Here is a 19,683-nt window from a genome sequence, read left to right as displayed (position 1 = left end):
TGATATTTCTTTTGGTTTGATAGCTACATTGGCCAGAAGATCAGCCATTTTATTCTGGGTCCTATCTCTCCACGAGATCCCAAATGCATCAAAGAATTCTATTTGATCCCAGACTGCGTTTTCATATTGTTTTAATCTCCTATTTTTTGAGGAGTAGGTTCCTTTGATCTGAGAGATGATCAATTCAGAATCCCCTATGACACACAATTTCTTAATTTTGTGGTGTGTGGCCACTTTGAGTCCTAGCAGCAATGCTTCATATTCAGCGATGTTATTAGTGCAGGCAAACTTCAAGGTGAATGAATACCTGAAGGTGTTATTTTCAGGGGACACAAAGACTACACCTGCCCCTGCACCCTCTTTAGAACTAGCCCCATCAAAGAACATTGTCCATAATTTTGGTGAATTCATGCAACATTCAACCTCATTTTCAATGATAGCAGGCAAGTTTTCCACTTCCTGAATAATTAATTCAGCCCTGAAAGCATTAATCCCAGTGTCTAGGAAACAAGTGGTATCTTTGTCAATTTCTTCACCTAAGATGTGGTTAACCCTTGGTTCCCTATTTACCCTGACAACTTTGTCCCCTATATGGAAGGTGGCATAAGTAAGGTCACATTGTAGGCTTCCCCCCATGGCAGCACTCCATTTTCTGGAAAGTAGCATCCCGTAGTGTGGGGGTATATCCACTACAAGGACAGACATGGTTAATTCTACCTCAGGAAATGCAGCCAGTTTGAATGGTAAGGCATTTATAGTACCTATTACTGGAACCTCTCTAGCATCCATCCCTCGGCATCTACCTTGCTTAGTATCCACCTTCAATCCTAGGGCTTCCATTACTTTGAAAGGCATTATAGTGTTGGAAGCTCCAGAGTCTATCATACAATTTTTCAAGGTTTTCCCTTTTATGATTAGACTAAGGAAAAAAGGATCAATATCTTCTATGAACGCAACTGATGAATCATCTAAAAACATTTGAAGAATCTGGGATATAATACCATTGTCCTCTATTATTAATGGGGTCTGTTGGGCTACAGCTTGATCATCAATACTATTCTTGTTTGCTATTCCACCCAACCATGACAAAGCCTTATTCTTATGCTCTTCAATTCTAAAAAGCTCAGACAAGGGTACTTTCACAGTAATTTGAGATAACATGGCAATCATATCAACAGGTTCAACCACAGTAGGTTTTACAATAGTACCTGGAATCGGAGTCTTTTGAGTAGTGGGCACCACTTTTTGCTTGACAACATCCGGTTCTGATTTCTCTGGTTGCACTACTGTCTTTGTTGCTTCACCTATCTAAAATTGAACCTTCTTCTTTGGTTCCCATTTCTGACCCTTGTTCTCCTTGATCTCAGGCACATCTATACTGACTTTCTTGTGTTGATCATTTGTCTTATGAGTGGTGTCTTTGATGAACACACTAGATGGCCTTCCTGCATCATTATTTATTGCTCTATTTCTCAAATTGTAATTACTATGGACTTGTGAAATCATCTCGGCTGTAATTCTATCAATTTCCTCCTTGGAGGGGATTCTTAGGTTTGTGAGACCTACGTCAGAAAATGTATTGCATACCTTATCTGTATCATTCTTTTCATCATCTGAAAATATTTGCTGATGATGTAACTGGTAAGCAATTCTCTGGCTGGTAACATCATTCTCAGGTTCTTCTGAATCAGAATCTATTAGATCATCAAATGTGTTCACCATATTGTAGCTTATATCATCATGGTTTTTCTCTTCCGTTTCTTCTTCTACTTGCACTCCTTGAGCTTGGGCGAACGACTGGGCAACAACACAATAATCAGCAGAATGAGGTGATTGGCATATAATGCACCAAGGTACATCATCATTCATATTTACAGTATTCCTTTGCAGGGGGTCTGGGGTACCCTTATCTTTCATATTTTGGGTCTGGTTGGGAACTGGTTTACCATCTTTCCACTGAGTGGTGTAAGGGTAATTCTGCATCCTAGGCTGTCTATTGAAATTGTTGTTATTCATAGGGGTTCTCTCAGTAACATTTGTCTTATTGAAAATAGTGGGATTCATCTTCTTGAGCATTTCTAAAACATGGCCTATAGTAGGTTCTTCAGGCTTTTTTCCTATGGGAGTTCTGTCACCCTCCCTTTTATTATTATTCTTAGGATTGAAAAGCTTAGGATCATCCCTCCTCCCTAATTTGCCAGAGGCCTTTCTATTATTTTCTATATTCATTGCAACTCTATAGGCATCTCTTAAAGTTTTAGGATTCTTATCTCTCAGTTGGTAGGCCATTTTGCTATCAAAAGCATTGAAATAGGTTGTGAGACAGACGTCTTCATTTAACCGCATAAACTGAAATAGTTTGTACATCCCTTTCTGAAATCTTACATTGAAATCAAATGTGGATTCATTTGGATTCTTCTTGATATTGTTGAACTCATTCAACATGAATCCTGCATTAGTATTGTCCCCATATTGCTCTTTGAACAATTTCTCCAAATCACTCCATGAAGTAATACTATCATCAGGCAACCTCCTGAACCAATCCCTTGCATCCTCTGTGAGTGAATGCACAAATAATTTCATCACCATGTCCTCATGTTCAACTTCATAATCATTGAGCATGTCAATGAAAATTCTCAAATGTTCTTCACCAGTAACAGCATTATTTCCAGAAAACTTAACCACTTTATCCCTTAAATCAAAAGATATGGGATGGGGGGCACCAGGAATACTGACAAATGATATTTGTCTATATTTTTCGAGGTATATAGGTTTCTTCTGGAAACCAGGAACATTAGAGGTACTAGCTGCATTAGCTTGACTTAGGAGAGCAGCTTGGGACAGCTGTGGTGGGACAAATGGGACTTGAGTGCCAATATTGGGAGATGAGGTAGGAGCAAATTGGGGTACTTTCTGAGTCGGGATTATGGGACCACTAACTGGTGCAGGATTTGTAGGTGGGATAGACAAACTAGGCCATGAATTCAATGCAGAATTAGACTTTATGAATTGGATTTTCCTTCTGGTTTCTGCGGCCTGAGCTTCATTTTCAACCTTCTCAAGTTCTTTTGCAAGGTCTTCCCTCTCCTTTCGAGCCTTCTCTAGGTCTAGATCTAATTTTGATATGGAGGGTTGTATAGGTTTGCTCGGTATGGCTTGAGGCTCATTTATTTGGATTCCTATAGCCTTGCCTTTCCCTTTATCTGGAACTGTTCCAGTGGGCTCTATTGGATCAACTTGAATGGGTTTATAAGCTTGAACTTGAGCAATAATTGGTTCTTGCCTTTGATTTAGGCGTTTCTCCTATTGTTGAACTTTAGCTCTTAGATTATCAACATCTCCAAAGACGTCCTGATGGAGAGTGGGGGTATTCTCTTCTAATTTTTTATTTTGCTCTTTCAAAGCAGCCATCCTTCTTAGCAGAGTATCTCTTTCTATTATTGCATCCAAAGTGGCTCGCTCCCTCTCCTTTTCAAGACGGATGCGTTTAGCTTCTTCCTCAGCAATCCATTTCTTCAAAAATCCTATTTCAGATTGCACTTCTTTAGAATCAGCAGAGGTTGCCTCGGAATCAGCAGGGTCATCTAGATCTATAAGGTTTGGTTCCATATACGGGGCTACTCTGGGATTAAAAGGGGTATCAAATGAACTCCTAAATCCTAGCCTACAATTTATATCTGCTACAGGCTCTGGTCTTAGTGAAGCAATTCCCATAGTAGATACGTCTTTGTCTTGAAAAACTCTCTGATCTGGTAATGGGGTACTGAAAATACCTCCTAAGAGTCTTGTATTTTTGGATTCAGAGCTAAGCGAAGATGACTCTCTTGCTATTATCGGTTGATAATGGGAATTTACAGAGGCATTACCTCTAGGCTTCCAAGTAGGATTTGGATCTATTCTTTTCTTATTTTGGTTTTTCCTACCACCTTGGGGTAAATCAGTATACATTGATACATCGGGATTGGCTCTCATGTAAGCCCTTGTGTTCTTTCTCTTGTCAGCCATATTCTTCTTTTGTTACAATAAGCACTAGCTTCAAAACCTTGACTGAGTCGCCACCCTCTTTCGGGAAAATATAATAACACTCTTACTGACAGAAAGAAAACAATACACAAATAGGAACAAAAATACGGCACAAAGAGACCAATCACTGATGTTGTAAGACTGCAACTCTTGCTTGTTAGATAAGACACTTGGATAAGCTGGATGCGTCAGTGTGTAGCAATGGTACTTGGGTTATATCTTGTTTAAATTCTCAAATTTTGACACTAAAGATTCCCTTATAGCTACGGGCAAAATAAAGATCACACGACACATACGTACTCAGTAAGGCTAAAGACAACTGCAGTACTTTTTACAGATGTGTTAGACAGTTCCCCAGCGAAGTCGCCATTTTGTTGGTGTTTTGTTATGATGTTAACAGTGCTAAAACTACTAGGTGACAAAAGGCTTAATACCTAGATATCAGCACATACACAACCTAAAGAATAGCCAATTCTCATTATCACTTGCATATGCAAAGTACTAGGACCCAACTCCAACAAAACCTTAGATGGTTTTCTACTCTTTTGGCTCTGTCAAAACCAGGGCGGGTGTACCCGAGGATGGTTCAAAGATGGAACAATTGTATGAGAATTATTCTTAGTTTCATTTTGATTCTCATCTCTAAATCCTCAAACATATACGTAAATCTTACCGAATTGATAAACACATCCCTTGAACAGATATGGCCAAGAAATCTTCTATAGCTCTGCAGATGTTTCCAACAGCAATGGCTAAATGAAGCTAAAACAATCCATGCAGGCAAGTGTTGGCCAACTTTGAACATCTTACAGGAAATATAAGTAAAAATTGATTTTATGATGTACTTTGAAAAAACCAGTCATAATATACTTCTCTTTTGGCTGAAATACTTTCGATCAGTGCCTAATCCATTGGGGATTCAGAGTCAAGTAAATTCTTAGATCTAATTTGTTGCTTTGCAACAAATTCTTATCAGCAATTCTTACCAGAATTTATCATTCAAAAATCCTTTTTAACACCTAAGCAACCTCATCACATTCATCAGAGCCTTTATTTAATCCATTGAATTAACAGCAATAACAAATGGATGTACAACCTTACTATATTGCAATCAATTGCATAAGCTTTTACTCACACAACATCAAGGTAGCTAAGTATTTAAAAGGAGACAAAATTCAGAAAAGAACAGATATGGGGACAGTTCATAATTTGTATTCATTTCCTTTGAAAATGGCATATCCTTTACAATAGACCCAGAAAGACCTTCAAAGAAGAAGCACAGTTCTTTCTACATTCATCTATATCTCAGAAATTTTGACAGAAAAGTATACTACAAATTTCCTTCCCAAAATGTTTGGACCAAAAACAGAACTAAGCACAATACTTAGTAAAAATAGAATTCGGACCATTCTTTAGCCTTGGGATCTCACTTAAATAGTGTGAGATGCAACAAGCTTCACGCTAAAGAAGGTGACAGGTGTCCTTCTTTAGAAAGACAAAAACAAAAATAACAGAAAGGTTAATTACAACAACAATTCTTGGCGGGTCCCTTTCTGTTATGCTTCTTGGTTGTTGTGATCTGATCTCACAATCATTCTTCATCTTCAGAGTACATACCCATAAGGTCTGTAAGTGATGTATCATCTTCTGTTACCTGCAAACTCACTTTAACCTGGGGATTTTCTATGTCATCATTGCTGATTACAAAAGTAACTATTACTCTTACATCTTCTTCGTCCTCGTCTCCTGACATCTGCTCACTAAACTGATTTTTCCATCTATTAAAAGTATCATCGTCTGGCCAATCAAAACTTAGGGTTTCTCTTTGTATCTTTATTAAAGAATTGGCATTTTCCTCTAAATCATCGAATTCTTTTCTCATATCAGCATAATATAATTGTACTTTTACCAGCTCCTCATTTGTCTTTGCCCAAAACCAATGGCCAGTCTCACTGATGATGTTTGTTATTCTGTTATCGAATAATTCATCCATTTCCTTTTTCCATTTTTCTTTTTCCTTTACTGTATCAACAGATTCTAAAGCACAAGGAAATAGGGTGAATTTTTCAGCAAGATATTTTGAAAAACAGAGTATCAATTTTCTCCGTAAAGAATCTCTTTTATTCTCAAAATTATCTAATTGATTCAATAAATCAAAAATCCTTTCAACCTGATGATAAGGCATTTGGACTGTAGATATACAAATAATTGTAACATCATTGTTTCTCTGTCTCCATTTCTGTGCAAGAGAATCTAGTCCATCCTTTTCTTTATTCAACTCATCCATGAGGGTTACAATCCTTGTCAACTGATCATAAAAAGTTGACCATTGTATTTTGTCCCTCAAATATGTCACACCCTGCCTCCATTTCTCTTCCTGCTGATTTCTAAATTCTATCTGCCACTCGTGTAATTTGGTTTTTTCTGCTTCAAATTCCTCTGCAGTATAGAATTGGGGTCTTTCAGGGGTGTCAGGTATCTCAATAATAGGGGTTAATCCCACAGATGACTGTGGAGGATATGCAATTCTCAGTGTACTGGATTCTCCCACTTTCCTTTTTCCAAGTACCTTCTCTAATTGAGATACCCTGTTTTCCAACTCAATTCTCCTTTTTACCTCTTGGTTATAGGCATCCACCACTATTTCATATTTATTATGCATATCAATCATTTCCCTCTCTTCTCTTTCCGCAGTAGCGAAGGCAAATTTAGAATAATCCACATTCATGTGGGCTGCCTGTACATTTGAAGTATCAGCAACTCTCTTTACAATGATACTCCCTGTTAATCCTGAATCATCAGGCTGTGATGAAGTAGTTCTGGATCCTCTTCTCAGGGACCACATAACAAGGGCAGCTTGATCATTGCTGAATGCTGTACCCAAGAATTCCTCTTTATTTGGATCCTGGAGTCCTAAATTATTTGAAACAGAATTAAAAATTAATGCGTCAGCAATGTCCCAATTGGGCAATAACAAAACATTAGCATTTTTTACCATCTGTCTTCCCTCATCAGGGGTTATATTTTGGAACTCTTGCACCATTTGTTCCTTTATTTGATTTTGAATGGAGGTCTCATCCATTTCTGGATGTTCTGTTTTCATATTCTTACATCTTTGCTCAAAAATGTGCATGTTTACCCTCCACGCAAACTGATGGAAGGCCCTAGATCTTACAAAATTGTTATCAGACAAAAAATGCTGACTGGCTTGTTCCAAAACAGGGTCCAATTCCCTTCCTCTGAAATCTGCTATAGTTAATTCAAAACTTGGCACAGGGGGTTCCTGGGGGTTCCCTTTATCAATTTCTGCTTGTGTAACAAAAATCTCTTTGTGACCCCATTTGTTCGAATTGCTCATTGGTGAGCTGTTCTTCCTCAATTCTTATTGGGGTTTGAGAAGGTGAGTAACTTTCATCAGGGGATTCTTCCTCCCTTATTATTCTTCTTCTTTTGAGAGAAGGTTCAGGGGGTCTTTCTTCCAGGACAGTGCTGGTGGATTCAACTATCTGTTTTTCTTTATGTACAACGGGCACCTGCTGTCGAACAATAGTATATTCTGTCTTCTTTCGTACCACCAGTGGACCTATTCCAATGTTGGGGGTGAAACCCAATTTTCTCATAATTTCTCTGGCTTTATCTGGAAAAGAATTAATAAAATGCTGTTTCTTCTCATTCATTACTTCCATTATCTCAGAGAAAGTATTCATGAGCTTATTTATTTTATCTGCATTGGTTGCAGCATTACTAAGAGGACTGTAATCTTTGTCAAAACAATTAATGAATTCCAAAACTTTTGAATAGACTCTCCATTTTTCTTTCTTTATTTCTTGCTCATGGAGAGAATATTCATTTCTTATTATATCTTCAGGAAAATAGAATTCATGCTGAACTGGACGAAGCTTGATTCTAAATCTAAGGGCAGAGTTAAAGAAACCTTCTGTATCACAAAAACGAGAGTGAGACACTGCCATCTTATATTGATCCAAAATTTTATGGAGAAAGACCCACCCTTCTTTAGTTATCACAAACTGGTGGGCTATAGTACAAGTAGGAAAAATTGATCCTGTCCCCCTTTTGTGCAAAAAGGTCTCCTCCACTCCTCCCAACTGCCACAAAAATTCAGCTATCCCTACCTTTAAAGGTACCTGATAGGGTAACACATGGGGTGTTCCTTTGAATCCATAGACCCTGATGACAGTTGAGACTGAATATGGGATAATATCTCCCCAATTATGTGAAACTTTTAGATTATGGGGTTTGTCCATAGGCCTAACAAGGTGCATTAATGCCTTAGGGATTCTGGGATTATCACTCAATATGAGGCATCTTAGTTTGAAGGCAAAGTGCCTATCAAATCTAACGAAGCTAGCATTTTCTGCTTCCCAGGTCATGTCTGCACTCCATAATTGGACTGGCAGTGCCTCCCCCTCTTGTTCTCTATTTAAAACCATTTCTTTACCAAAATAAGTGGCCCCTTTAAAAAGAAACATATGCATCAATAAGGAGTACTGACCCCAAACCTTTTCCACCTTGCCCTTTGCAATCCCCACCAATCCCTGGTGAATCTCATTTACCAAGTAAGATGCAAAATCAAAAATTATTTCCATACCAAAAGAGGAGATTTGGGTGATCATATACATGAAGCTCACCGGAATAAAATCTTCTTCGCCCTCTCCGAAGACTCTGCACAGGGTCCTATATATCTCTACTGCCGTGGCATTAAAACATGATTTCTTGAATGGTTCTTTGGAAGATGATGTTATGGTTGGGAGGCCTCCAATCCGGCCTATGTGGGCTTTCAGTGCACCCTGTCTAACTACATCCCTCTTGGATATATATTCTTTTTCTAAATCTATCAAATTAATGGGCACATGATACATGGTGAGAGGTCCCAGACTGAAAACCTTCCTAATCTCCTCGGGACTGATGGTAACTAAAGCCTCACCATCCATTCTTCTCACTACCTTAGTGGCTTGGTCATAGTTTTTTGCTATAGCTTCAAGCAGGTCAAAATCCATAAACAAGTTGGGGACAACAAGCTTCCCAAGATCAAAATTCCATATATTGGAATGAGGGGCATATAACTTCCTTTTCGCAAACCATTTTTTGAATAAACTCAAACCAGTTTGAGAAGTTTGAGCATCCCGGACCCAATTACCCTTATCATACAATCCATCAGCTATCCTTAGCCTAGGGTTCAGTGAGGTTAACCTCTTAACTTGCACCGTTTCTACAGTAGACTCAGGAAGTAATTCAAGCAAATCATCATGCACATTTCTATCCAGGTAGTTTATTGCACCTGTAAATCCCTTCTTCGGAGGCATCTTGGGCTATCTTTTTAAAACTTAAAAGCTCACGAAGATGATGGTAGTTTTACTTACTTGAATTCTGTCTCAATTCTCCTCTATATTCCTGCAAATTTTTCGCGAACAGACAACTTGACAATTTTTTATCAAACCTTGGCACACTTTTCTTTCAGTAATCGCTTCTGCACAAGAATGGCTCCAAATCTTTTCTCGCGTGAAATGAAACTGATGAAATCTCTCTGTATTATACTCTGTTTTTCCTCACGGACGAAGCTTTCTTGTCTAATTAATACAGAGAGTGGCACTACATTTTGCATTTAAAACTGCGCTGTCGATCTTCAAAAATCCTACGATCACGCGGTACAGAGAGAACAACTAGGAGTTATATTTGCCATGTCAGTTATTTTACCCAATGAGAACTTGCCACGTACAGAATTCTTTCTTTTGATGGCGCTTATATTTGGACCCACTGACGACGGAGAACACGTGTCAGCATGTCGCTACTTCGTTATGCATAAAGAACAAGCACCTTGCCATGGCGAAGCGGCGACAATCGTTGATCAAATCAAGAAATGATCGAAAGATACGCTACAGGGCTTCTTAAGAAAGAAGGCGGCGGGCCCAACTCGCTATGTCGCTATAATTATCTCCCTTGCAACTCTTCATAGCGAGGAAACGACAGCCGTTGATCACTTACCAAATCAAAAGTGAAGAAAAAAACACAAGATCTCCTGATTTATATTTGCTATGTCGCATGGCTTAACAAGCATGCAACTTGTCATAGCGAGGTAGCGAGCTCCGTTGATCCACTTCAAACTGACGTTCAAGATTTTTTTGTACATTCAGTCAGATAGGTATTAATGAGAATCGGATCTCTGCATAGTTGGCACATGTCAAAATTTATCATAGTTACCTGTCATTCCATGTCATCAAAGATCTTGCCGATCTTTTACCATTTCACGGGGCCTCGCTAACTCGCTAACGGTGAAGCACCTGAATTTTCTGATAGCGAGGTAGCGAGCTCCGGCACTTAAAAGGATTCCGTGCCGGAAAATGCAAGGGTTATCTAGTAATTACTTCTGTTAATTAAAATTGATTCTGACAACGGTATTTATGACTGGTCATGCCACCTGGTGTAATTATGATACAAGCAAGATGCAATGTCATTATTTTCAGATTTTCACGTGGCCTCGCTACTTCGCTAACGGTGAAGTGTCTGAATTTTCCGATAGCGAGGTGGCGGAACGTCCTGAAAAACCAACATTCCGGCTCTGATGTCAGATATTCTAGTGGGTCCCTATCCTTTTTTGGATGGTGAATTGCAAAGTGTACCTGCACAATAAAACATTTAATAAGCAAATCTCCGATCGCCGCATCTTCACTTTACGGTCCCACCGCTTAAAATACTCAATACTCGTTATCTCGCTATACTTAATGAGCATGCAACTCTTCATAGCGAGGTAACGCCAACGGTAGATCTAATCGGATCCGACGGTTGGGACAAATAGGAAGAAAGGTAACCCGGGAGAAAGGAAAAGGAATATGACAGCATATTCGTCTCTATTGAAAATTCAAAATTTCGCGCCCGACAATTTATGAATAGAGATGATATAGGGTTTATATGGCGATTATTTCTTATGGATGGTTTATCCAAAACCCTATGCTTCACTTAGGCATAGAACATTTGACTTTTCTATGATTTAACTGAAAATTTTTACTACACAAAAAGTCAGACCAACAGATGTCATCCTCACGAGGTTACTCACTCCATACTACCAGTATTTCCAAAGGACAAAGTTAACAAGCCTTTGTCGAAGAAGCCTTCGTTGGACGAAGCTACCAGACTAGAGCTACGAAGGAAGAAATTATGCTTCAATTGCAAGGGACCGTGGGGACCTGGGCACATATGCCTCGGCAAAGGAAAAGTACACTACATTGAAGTTGTATCCAATGATAAGGACAATCAGGAGGATCTACCTACAGAAGACGACCATCCCCACGAGGACACCAAAATAGTTAATCTAAACTGTACAGAGATAATTGCAGCATTGGTACAACGTGGAGGAACCATCGCCCTAGCCAAGAGTCCGAGATGTATGGTATTTTGTGTATCGGGAACCTCTCAAGGACAAAGGGTCATGGTGATGCTTGATAGCGGAGCCACTCTAAACTTCATAAACTCATCTTTGGTGAAACGAAGAGGTCTACCTACTGAGATGCACGCGGGATTCTAGGTCAAGGTTGCCGGAGGGACACTTATACCCTGTATGCACCTTGTTCCCCAACAGAGTATCACCATGGCTAACCACACTGTGACAGAGGATTTCTTTATAGTGGACCTAGATGATATGGAGGTTATTCTGGGCATATAGTGGATGGAGACACTTGAGAAATACACTAAGAGCTTCAAATAGATGGACTTCACTTTTGTTGTCGATGGGAGTAAGGTTGTTCTCTGTGGAATAGCCAATGAGGGACTGAAGGAAGTTTCAACACAGCTGATGGAGGCAACTTTTCGGCATGATGACATTGCATGGGCTGCACATTGTTTCGTTTTGGTGGAACCTATAAAAAGACAAAAGACACCCCACCATGATGATGATCTTCACAATATTTTGAGTACCTATGATTAAGTTTTATAGATATTTCTCCCGGCATACCCCCCCATTGCAGGTTTGAACATATCATCGAGTTGGAAGTTGGCCCCAAACTAGTTATCACCATGCCATACTGTCACCCCAAGAAATTCAAAGATGAGATCAAGAAGACGATTTAGGAGCTGCTAAGAAAGGATGGAGCTGTCCCAGCTCTAGCCCTTTTCTATCATCAGTGGTTTTGGTTAAAAAGGATGGAATGATGTGCATGTGTGTGGACTACCGTGCGCTGAATAAGAAGACAATAAAAAAAAGATACCCTATTCCCAGGATCGATGAATTGTTGGATGAGCTGCATGGTGCAAAGTAACGAGAATCGGAATTGGATCGGAATCGACAAGGCCGAATCGAATCGAGAATCAGCCATGAATTGCCCATGAATCGACAAATTTGAAAAAACCCTTTAAATTTAGAGATTTTAAGAATTTAAAACTTATTTCATGCACCTTTTATTGAATATAACTTGAACACACTATAACATCATCAAATAGAAGTTAAAACTTAACATACATAAACATGGAACATAAAATCCATCACATACGTAACTATGTTATGTAAAATGTAAATTGTAAGCTAGCTGAAGTAAATAGAAATCAAATGATCATAATGATTCAAATCATAGAATGTATGTAAGATGAAGATCCATAAGACATCAAATCATAAATGTATGTAAGAATCTAAGATGAAGATCCATGAAAGTTTGAAACGTATGTCTATTAGTGATTCAGTATCAATATCTGTAAACAAAATTAAAAAAAATTCAGATTTTTAGGGCAGATTTAGGCGAAGGAATCAGATCATCCCAAAAGATCCTACCAAAGAAGATAAAATATTCAAGTTTAAACCAGAATTCTTTTATTAAACATTACCTGTCCCATATTTATGAAACCAACATACTGTGCTGCACAAAAAACTTAACTAAATGTAACTTCCAGGTTTGTTGAAGACGAAATATGGCATTTATTAACAATCAATTTTTCATCAATATAGTAGTAGTATTTAAAACACCTAGTAATCTTGCCAAGGCAATGTGTTTGTTGTGGGTTACATTAAAGAAAGCCTTTAGATTGTCCCTATATATACCTGTGATGATTATTTATATCTTAAATTGTCATCTCTATCAGTGTTTGATCATTGATGTTACATATGCTCAGTGGCTGAAAGACCTCATTCAATCAGTCCCGTTATTTTATGAAGACCTTGGATGTTGGATGGTTGAAGTGTCTTATTCTTGGGCATCATTAGTTATCATAATGGCTTGGGCATCATTAGTTATCATAATGGCTTGTTGGATCCCTCTGCTTTATGGAGTTTTAACAATTAGTATTGCTAGTTCTTCCTCAAGGGAATCTTGGTCATGCTGGTATTGCTATAAATTTAGTTGTGTTCTTGGTTGGAAAAGGATTTTTGGTGAATCTAATTTTCAGGTGGTGGTGACTTTACTGAATGAGCACTGATTGGATGATGTCAGTTGGCATTTAGCTTTTTTTATTAGACAGGTTCTTAGGTTGTATGGCTCTTTGGAATCTGTTAAAGTTTTTATACACATTCCTAGAGAATGGAATGGAGTAGCAAACTGTCTGGTCTAATGGGCTTCTAATCAAATGCAAGATTGGAATATTGTGGATAGTGGGCGATCGCCTTTAAAATTGTCTCACATGTCGGATCAGTTAGGGTTGTGTAGTGCTCTCTTCCCTGTTGGGCAGTTGGTCCTTCTTGCTTTGTATGTCTCTGTGTTGAATAAATTCTTACCCCTTAGTAAAACAGAATAGGAAAAAAGCAGGAAGTGAGAAAGGATGTGGATTATTTGGTGATGTTTAGTTTAGAAGATGTAATATAGTTGGAGAGAGCACTGTGTTGAATGAACAATTAAGAGGGGTTCCCAGTGTCTGCACATGTCACGCATGTCTGCATATGTTTCATATCAGAGTAAAAGGGAGTGGATCAAACATAAGTAATGCAGCACTCTACTTATTGGGAACATGTGGCCAAACATAGCTGGTGGGGACTTGTATAGTAGCTTGTTCTCTTAGACCAATGCAAGCATGTGTTAAATAACCATGTTATTGCTCAAATTGGTCATATTGAAAGTACTTTTCTGTGAATGGCATTGTGCATGAAATTAATGCTGCATATTATTTCCTTTGCTAGGTTAATATGTGATACTATAAACTGCTGTTTTTTTCTAATCTTTTTGTGGAATCAATAGCTCTTTATTAAACATGAATTTTAGAAAAAAAATTAGTGGATTGCTATTTCATGCAAGGGCTCTTTAAAGGGCAATGTTAACAACTTAAACAAGCGAGTACATTTCATTTTGTCAAATCATCATTATTCCGTGCTACATAGGAAATTTTTCTTATAGACTTTTTGTGTTAGGACTTCGAATTCTCATTGCCAGACATTGAGTGATATTAGAAGATGGGGTCTGTAGGAACTAGTTACCATACATGGGAAATTACTGCAAGAAGATCAAGACTCTCTTTGACTTTTTCCAATTTTGATATGGTTGCCTCCAGTATGAATGTAGTTGTGTATATCTGTTTTAGCAATTGCAAAAATAATTGTTCTAAATTTGTAGGTGAAAGAAACAATTTGGAGAAGTTGACACTTGCTGCTTTATCCCATCTACCATCAGCAATACTGTTTGTTCACGATCTTTCTGGTGATTGTGGGACATCTGTTTCGAATCAGGTTTGTGATTTTCACAGTGAATTTGCATATAAGGTTTATGACAATTTATTTTTCAGCTTCATTTAAACATACCCAATTATTGCCTGTAGTCCATTCTAATTACTGCTGCTAGATAAATTGTATCATACTTTTAGTAACCTGTCCATGATAATGATAATGACTGCAGTTTATGCTTTACAATGAAATGAGGGAAAGATTTGGGAATCGAGTATGGATGGATGTTGTTTCCAAGGCTGATTTGTTATTGAATTCTTCAAGTGCTGCTCATACCACGGAGGACAATTACAAGTTAGTTGGACCACAGGGGTCTCTCCACGTCTCTATCAAGACCAACCAAGGAATTGATGAGGTGATTTAAATTTTTCATAATCCTGTTTTTGCATTTAATTTCTAGTCAGGCAAGGTGTCGAATGCTTGATGAAGCTTCTGTTTTCTTTGTTTTAACGTTGCAGCTAAAACACAAAGTCCACGAAATTCTTTTATGCCAGTTATCCAAAACTAAAAGCATGTCACCAAATTGTCACGATGAAGGAGATGACATCTCAGAAGAAATTCGTTTAGAATCTAAATAGTCCCATTGACTGTTCATATAGCGTGATTGATAAGTCTTGTTTTTGTACTAATCTATTCAAAGTATTAGAGGTGTTATATGTTACATGTATAAGATGCTACAGAAATTATGTGCATGCAAAGTGCATCACATAAACTTTAAGCCGTATAAATTTGTAAATGAATTATTTAATGATGACGATTCCGTTCACTTTTTAAAATATCTTTATCTCATTTATATAGATAGGAAGACGTATCAGCTGTGTGGCCCATTGGATTAATCACAATACCTGACCACCAAGGAAAGCCTTTTCCTCTTACAGTTCCATTTCAATTGATAAGAGTCAAGTAGCTCAACTTTTAATTAGCATCTGTCTTCAAATTTGTTGAGAGTGTTTCATTTCGATGAGTATTATAACAAATTAATTTATCAAATATAAGTGGAATAAGCGGCTTGAGAAGTAGAACTCTTATTATATTTATGACAGATTTTTTTGAACATTATAAGGCGTTAGTTGGTTGTTTAGTATGAGGTAGTGATAGTATAGATAATGAGGGTGCTCAAGTTTACTTATGATGTTCCTAACTCCCCTCTTACCAATTCAAATGCTTGGCATGTGCTCTATTATTGGGAGGTTTGGGGGAATTGTCCTAATATTAATACAATTAAGAGATGAATGCACTGTGTTTGGAAAACTCTTTGCAAAGTAAAGGTTTCTTCTATGCCAATTTTTTCCCCCCCTTTTCCCCCTTTACCCTTTATTTTCTTTCCTTGCTAAGAGGACTACTAAAGGATTCTATTTGGAGAGCCTTGGTTTTTGGGCTCTAATGGTCTTAGCCTATGAAATTGTTCTCTTAGTTTCAATCCATAGATGGAAAAATAGGTGTATCTTGTTTTGCTTCAATTGCCTAGGCTTTCATTGGAGTTTTGGAATGATAATATTTTCAAGATGATTGCTGATTCTTTTGTAAAGGATCTTGCTATGGATAAGAATACTAAGTGTTTATTATTCACCATATTTTGTTTGTTTGTGGAGAGAAATTAAGCTTTCCATACTCATATCACCCTATCCTCTAAATTTGGGAAGTAGGTGCAACACTGAGTATGAGTAATCCTTGCTTATTTATCATGTTTGCAATTTGGTGGTTTATGGATACACTTCTTGCTTGAAAAATTTGACACAATTCTTTATTTGGTGGGTTTCCCCTTTGTCAATTTGTAGTGCAGGTTGGATTGGCGTGTGATGGTGTAAATTTGAGTTCATTCAGGTTAGAGTGTCCATAATTTTTTTGTTTCGTTAAAATTTTACTATGAGATATTTTGAGTAAGTGAAGTCAAAAGGTAGTCTAAGGGCAATATATTATTGTAATGTTTGAGCATTTTGGGTCAAAACAAACCTTACCATCACATCCAAAAGGATGAAGAACCATAAGATAAATTGTCAAATTGTCAAATTTAAACGCTTTTATTTTGAAGATCAAATAAAATTTCCTCTAGATGTATGGATTTTTTAAACGGGATATTAAAAAATAAAATTCTATCACATGCTTTTGTAGGTAGGGGTTAGGAAAGGTATGTGTTGAAATAATCAAAAAATCTACTTTTAGATTTTTTCCTTAGCTTTTATTTTTTGCAATCGTATTTGCTTATGAAGGCTTGTATAGGTATTCAATCATAAGGTTTGATGGTACCTATTACATTATATATATATATATCACATGGCATAATGTCACTAGGCAAGTTGGTCACTCTCAAATGTATCATCTTGTGAAAAAATGGAATATTTTGTTTAAATGAATATATTGATGAAGTAAAAAACAAACTTGTTAGCATTTCTAAGATTCCAAATCGGACTTTGAAGGCCCATACCTTGGGTATCTAATCTTCAATTTTTGAACTTGTTTTTCTTTGGGGCACAGTTTTGTGCTCTTTGTAATGGCACGACTTATTATTATTATTTTTTTATCTTGATGCTTTCTTTTTTTAGAGATTATGTATTTTCATAGGTGTTGCTAAGTTGGTCTGATTTTGATAACATTTAAGGATTCATTTTCACTCAACGTTTTTTGTGTGACTTTTTGAAAGGCACATATAGTCTCTCTTTTCATTGATTAGGATATTGCTAATTGCATCCTTGTGATGAATAGTTGTTGGGAGCTTTTTGTTGATTCCTCTAGTTATTGCTACTTTGAACACCTATACATGATTATGTTTTCTTACATTCTCTCTTTTGGGGAAGGTTTGTTTGTTTTTATTTTTTTATGTAGATTCTTCTTTTCTGCTTTGTGAGAGACCTTTTGTAAATGGGTACCTAGCACGACCTAGTAGTTGGGACCCATGTTTGCATCGTTTGCATTAGTTCATTACTCTTCTTGAGTTGCACTTACGGGTTATGTTAGTGTGAATAATGTTATTAGCTCTCTAGCTTCATTTTTGGAGCATAAACAAAACATGTTATCTAATTAGTTATTAGTCAAGTCCTATTCATATATATGTTTTGATGTTTAATCAAGAGACTGGGTATATTTCCACAAGGTAATTGTTGTTGTCATATGATCTTATCACTAGTTGTTTCATGTCATAGAATTAACACCTTGTCATGCACTTTTCTAAACCTTCTTTTAAGCTTTTTTATACAAGTAATGCTTCATATGTACATTATGTAACTAATTGTAATAAGTTGTATCAATATAATTCTTTTGCATCCATTGTTGCAAATCTACGCTCTTTCTTTTGTCTCTCTTGTAGAAGGAAGTTTTGGTTGTGTGATCTTGGGAGCTCAAATCCTTGAGTAATAGATGATTCTAGACCTAACTCTAACAAATGACAATCCACAAGGAAGGGTTTAGGGTTGGGCATTTGTAGAAATGGAAATGTCACTACTATCTAAGTCGATGAGGGGGGAGGCGAGGATGCAGATTTATTAGTGTTAATGTTGGAAATAATGACCGATCAAAGAACAGGAACAGGGGAGGGGGAAATTGATGCCTTGATTGGAAATGCAAGGGATGCAAGGGGTCAATCTTTATAAGAAAAGCCTCCATCTTGAAGAAAATTTATTGAGAGCGTTTGTGATAGGAGAATGGAGATATGAGAATCTAATTTTAGGGTATGTATAATAGTTTGGCGAGTTGGGAACTCCTCCTAGAGAGATGCTCTACTACCATCAATATTTCCATGATATGATTTAAGAGAAAAGCTAAAGGGTGTATTGTCCTTTAGTATTGCCATCTTGGAGGGATTCAAACAAGGGTTAATCAAAAGGAGATTCTTACATTCTTCCTACGACGATCTTGGATTTTCAAACCCTAAAAAGAACCAAAGCAATTTCCTATACTTTAGAATATCTTTATTGATGAGTGAGTGGGAGTATTTCCATATTGAACCAAGCAGAGATTCTTTATATTTTGTAGGAGAGGGGGTTGAAATTAGGGGGCAATTCCACAAATAGGAGGAAACCATTGAAACAAATTTTGCATGCTTCTACAAGATAATTCCTGAGAGTATCTGAATAACAATCAATGCAGAAATAATCAAAATTAATATACAAAACACTTGTTGGTTTCACAAATGTCTAATTCCACCAATCTACCATATTTGAAGAGTCTTTTCCATTCTAGTATGCCAATAGTTTGTACGAAATTGATGACACACTTAGATCTAGAATCGACCCAGGTCTATCATCCTTATGACTCTGGGAAGGAGTGATAGGGTTTGGGATGCTTCCTTGTTTATTGAATTTAGGGATTTTCTACTTGATTCCAAAGATCTATCCTAAACTTGAGACTTATCAGTGGTAAAGTATTACCCAAACACCAAAACACCAGAGAGATTTTATCAGCTTCAGATGTGAAATGTGGAATAGAGGATGGCAATGGAATTGCCCAGATGCCATCCACTTTGTGAGGAAGGGATTAATTAAGGGGAATGGAGGGAGCTTTGGGGAACTTCCTATTCCTTCTACATTTATCTCGCCACTCCTTCCTTGTCATTATTGGAGGTTTTGTTTCCTCTGATGCCAAGCTAACAGAAGAGTGTTGCTTCTGGTGTTATTAAGGAGGGGTTTTTCTCTTCTTCTATTTTTCACTAATAACTCGGAATAGGGGCTTTTGATCGGGGAGAGACAAGAATTGCATATTGGGTGGAACAGGGAGATCCTCATCTTCCATATAGAGGCATGACTGTGGGGGAAATGGAGGGGAAAATGGAAAAACCAAGATCCTAATCAATGCCAAGAGAAAGCAGTTACTTCTCGACCTTACAAAAGTTTGCATGTAACTTTTTCCTCTGATCTTGATCTTTGATCCTAATCTTAATTATTAGCATAAACCTATCCCTAATCATAACTCTAGTTTAATTTCAACCTTCATTGGTATTCATATCCCAGTTCTTTTATTCCCTAAATCTAAGCTTAGCCCTACTTCTAATCTTGCCGCTAAAATAAAACTTAACCTTA

General features: G+C 37.4%; 1 protein-coding gene across 2 annotated transcripts in view; it reads left to right on the top strand.

Annotated features, from left to right (window-relative positions):
- Positions 1–15,593, top strand: part of PDE318 (P-loop containing nucleoside triphosphate hydrolases superfamily protein) — a 201,633-nt gene extending 186,040 nt beyond the window's left edge. For both annotated transcript variants that reach the window (XM_089830202.1, XM_089830198.1), the window contains exons 12-14: positions 14,565–14,677; positions 14,844–15,026; positions 15,130–15,593. In XM_089830202.1, coding sequence (XP_089686328.1) covers positions 14,565–14,677; positions 14,844–15,026; positions 15,130–15,249 — 416 coding nt within the window. In that variant the 3' untranslated portion in view covers positions 15,250–15,593. The remainder of the gene's footprint in view (positions 1–14,564; positions 14,678–14,843; positions 15,027–15,129) is intronic.
- The last annotated feature ends 4,090 nt before the right edge of the window (positions 15,594–19,683 follow it).

This window comes from Cupressus sempervirens, chromosome 1, assembly GCF_028749045.1.
Source record: "Cupressus sempervirens isolate cs-2001-9-10 chromosome 1, ASM2874904v1, whole genome shotgun sequence".
NCBI lineage: Eukaryota > Viridiplantae > Streptophyta > Pinopsida > Cupressales > Cupressaceae > Cupressus > Cupressus sempervirens.
Note: the sequence above shows the minus strand (reverse complement) of the source record. Positions and strands in the feature narration are given on the sequence as shown.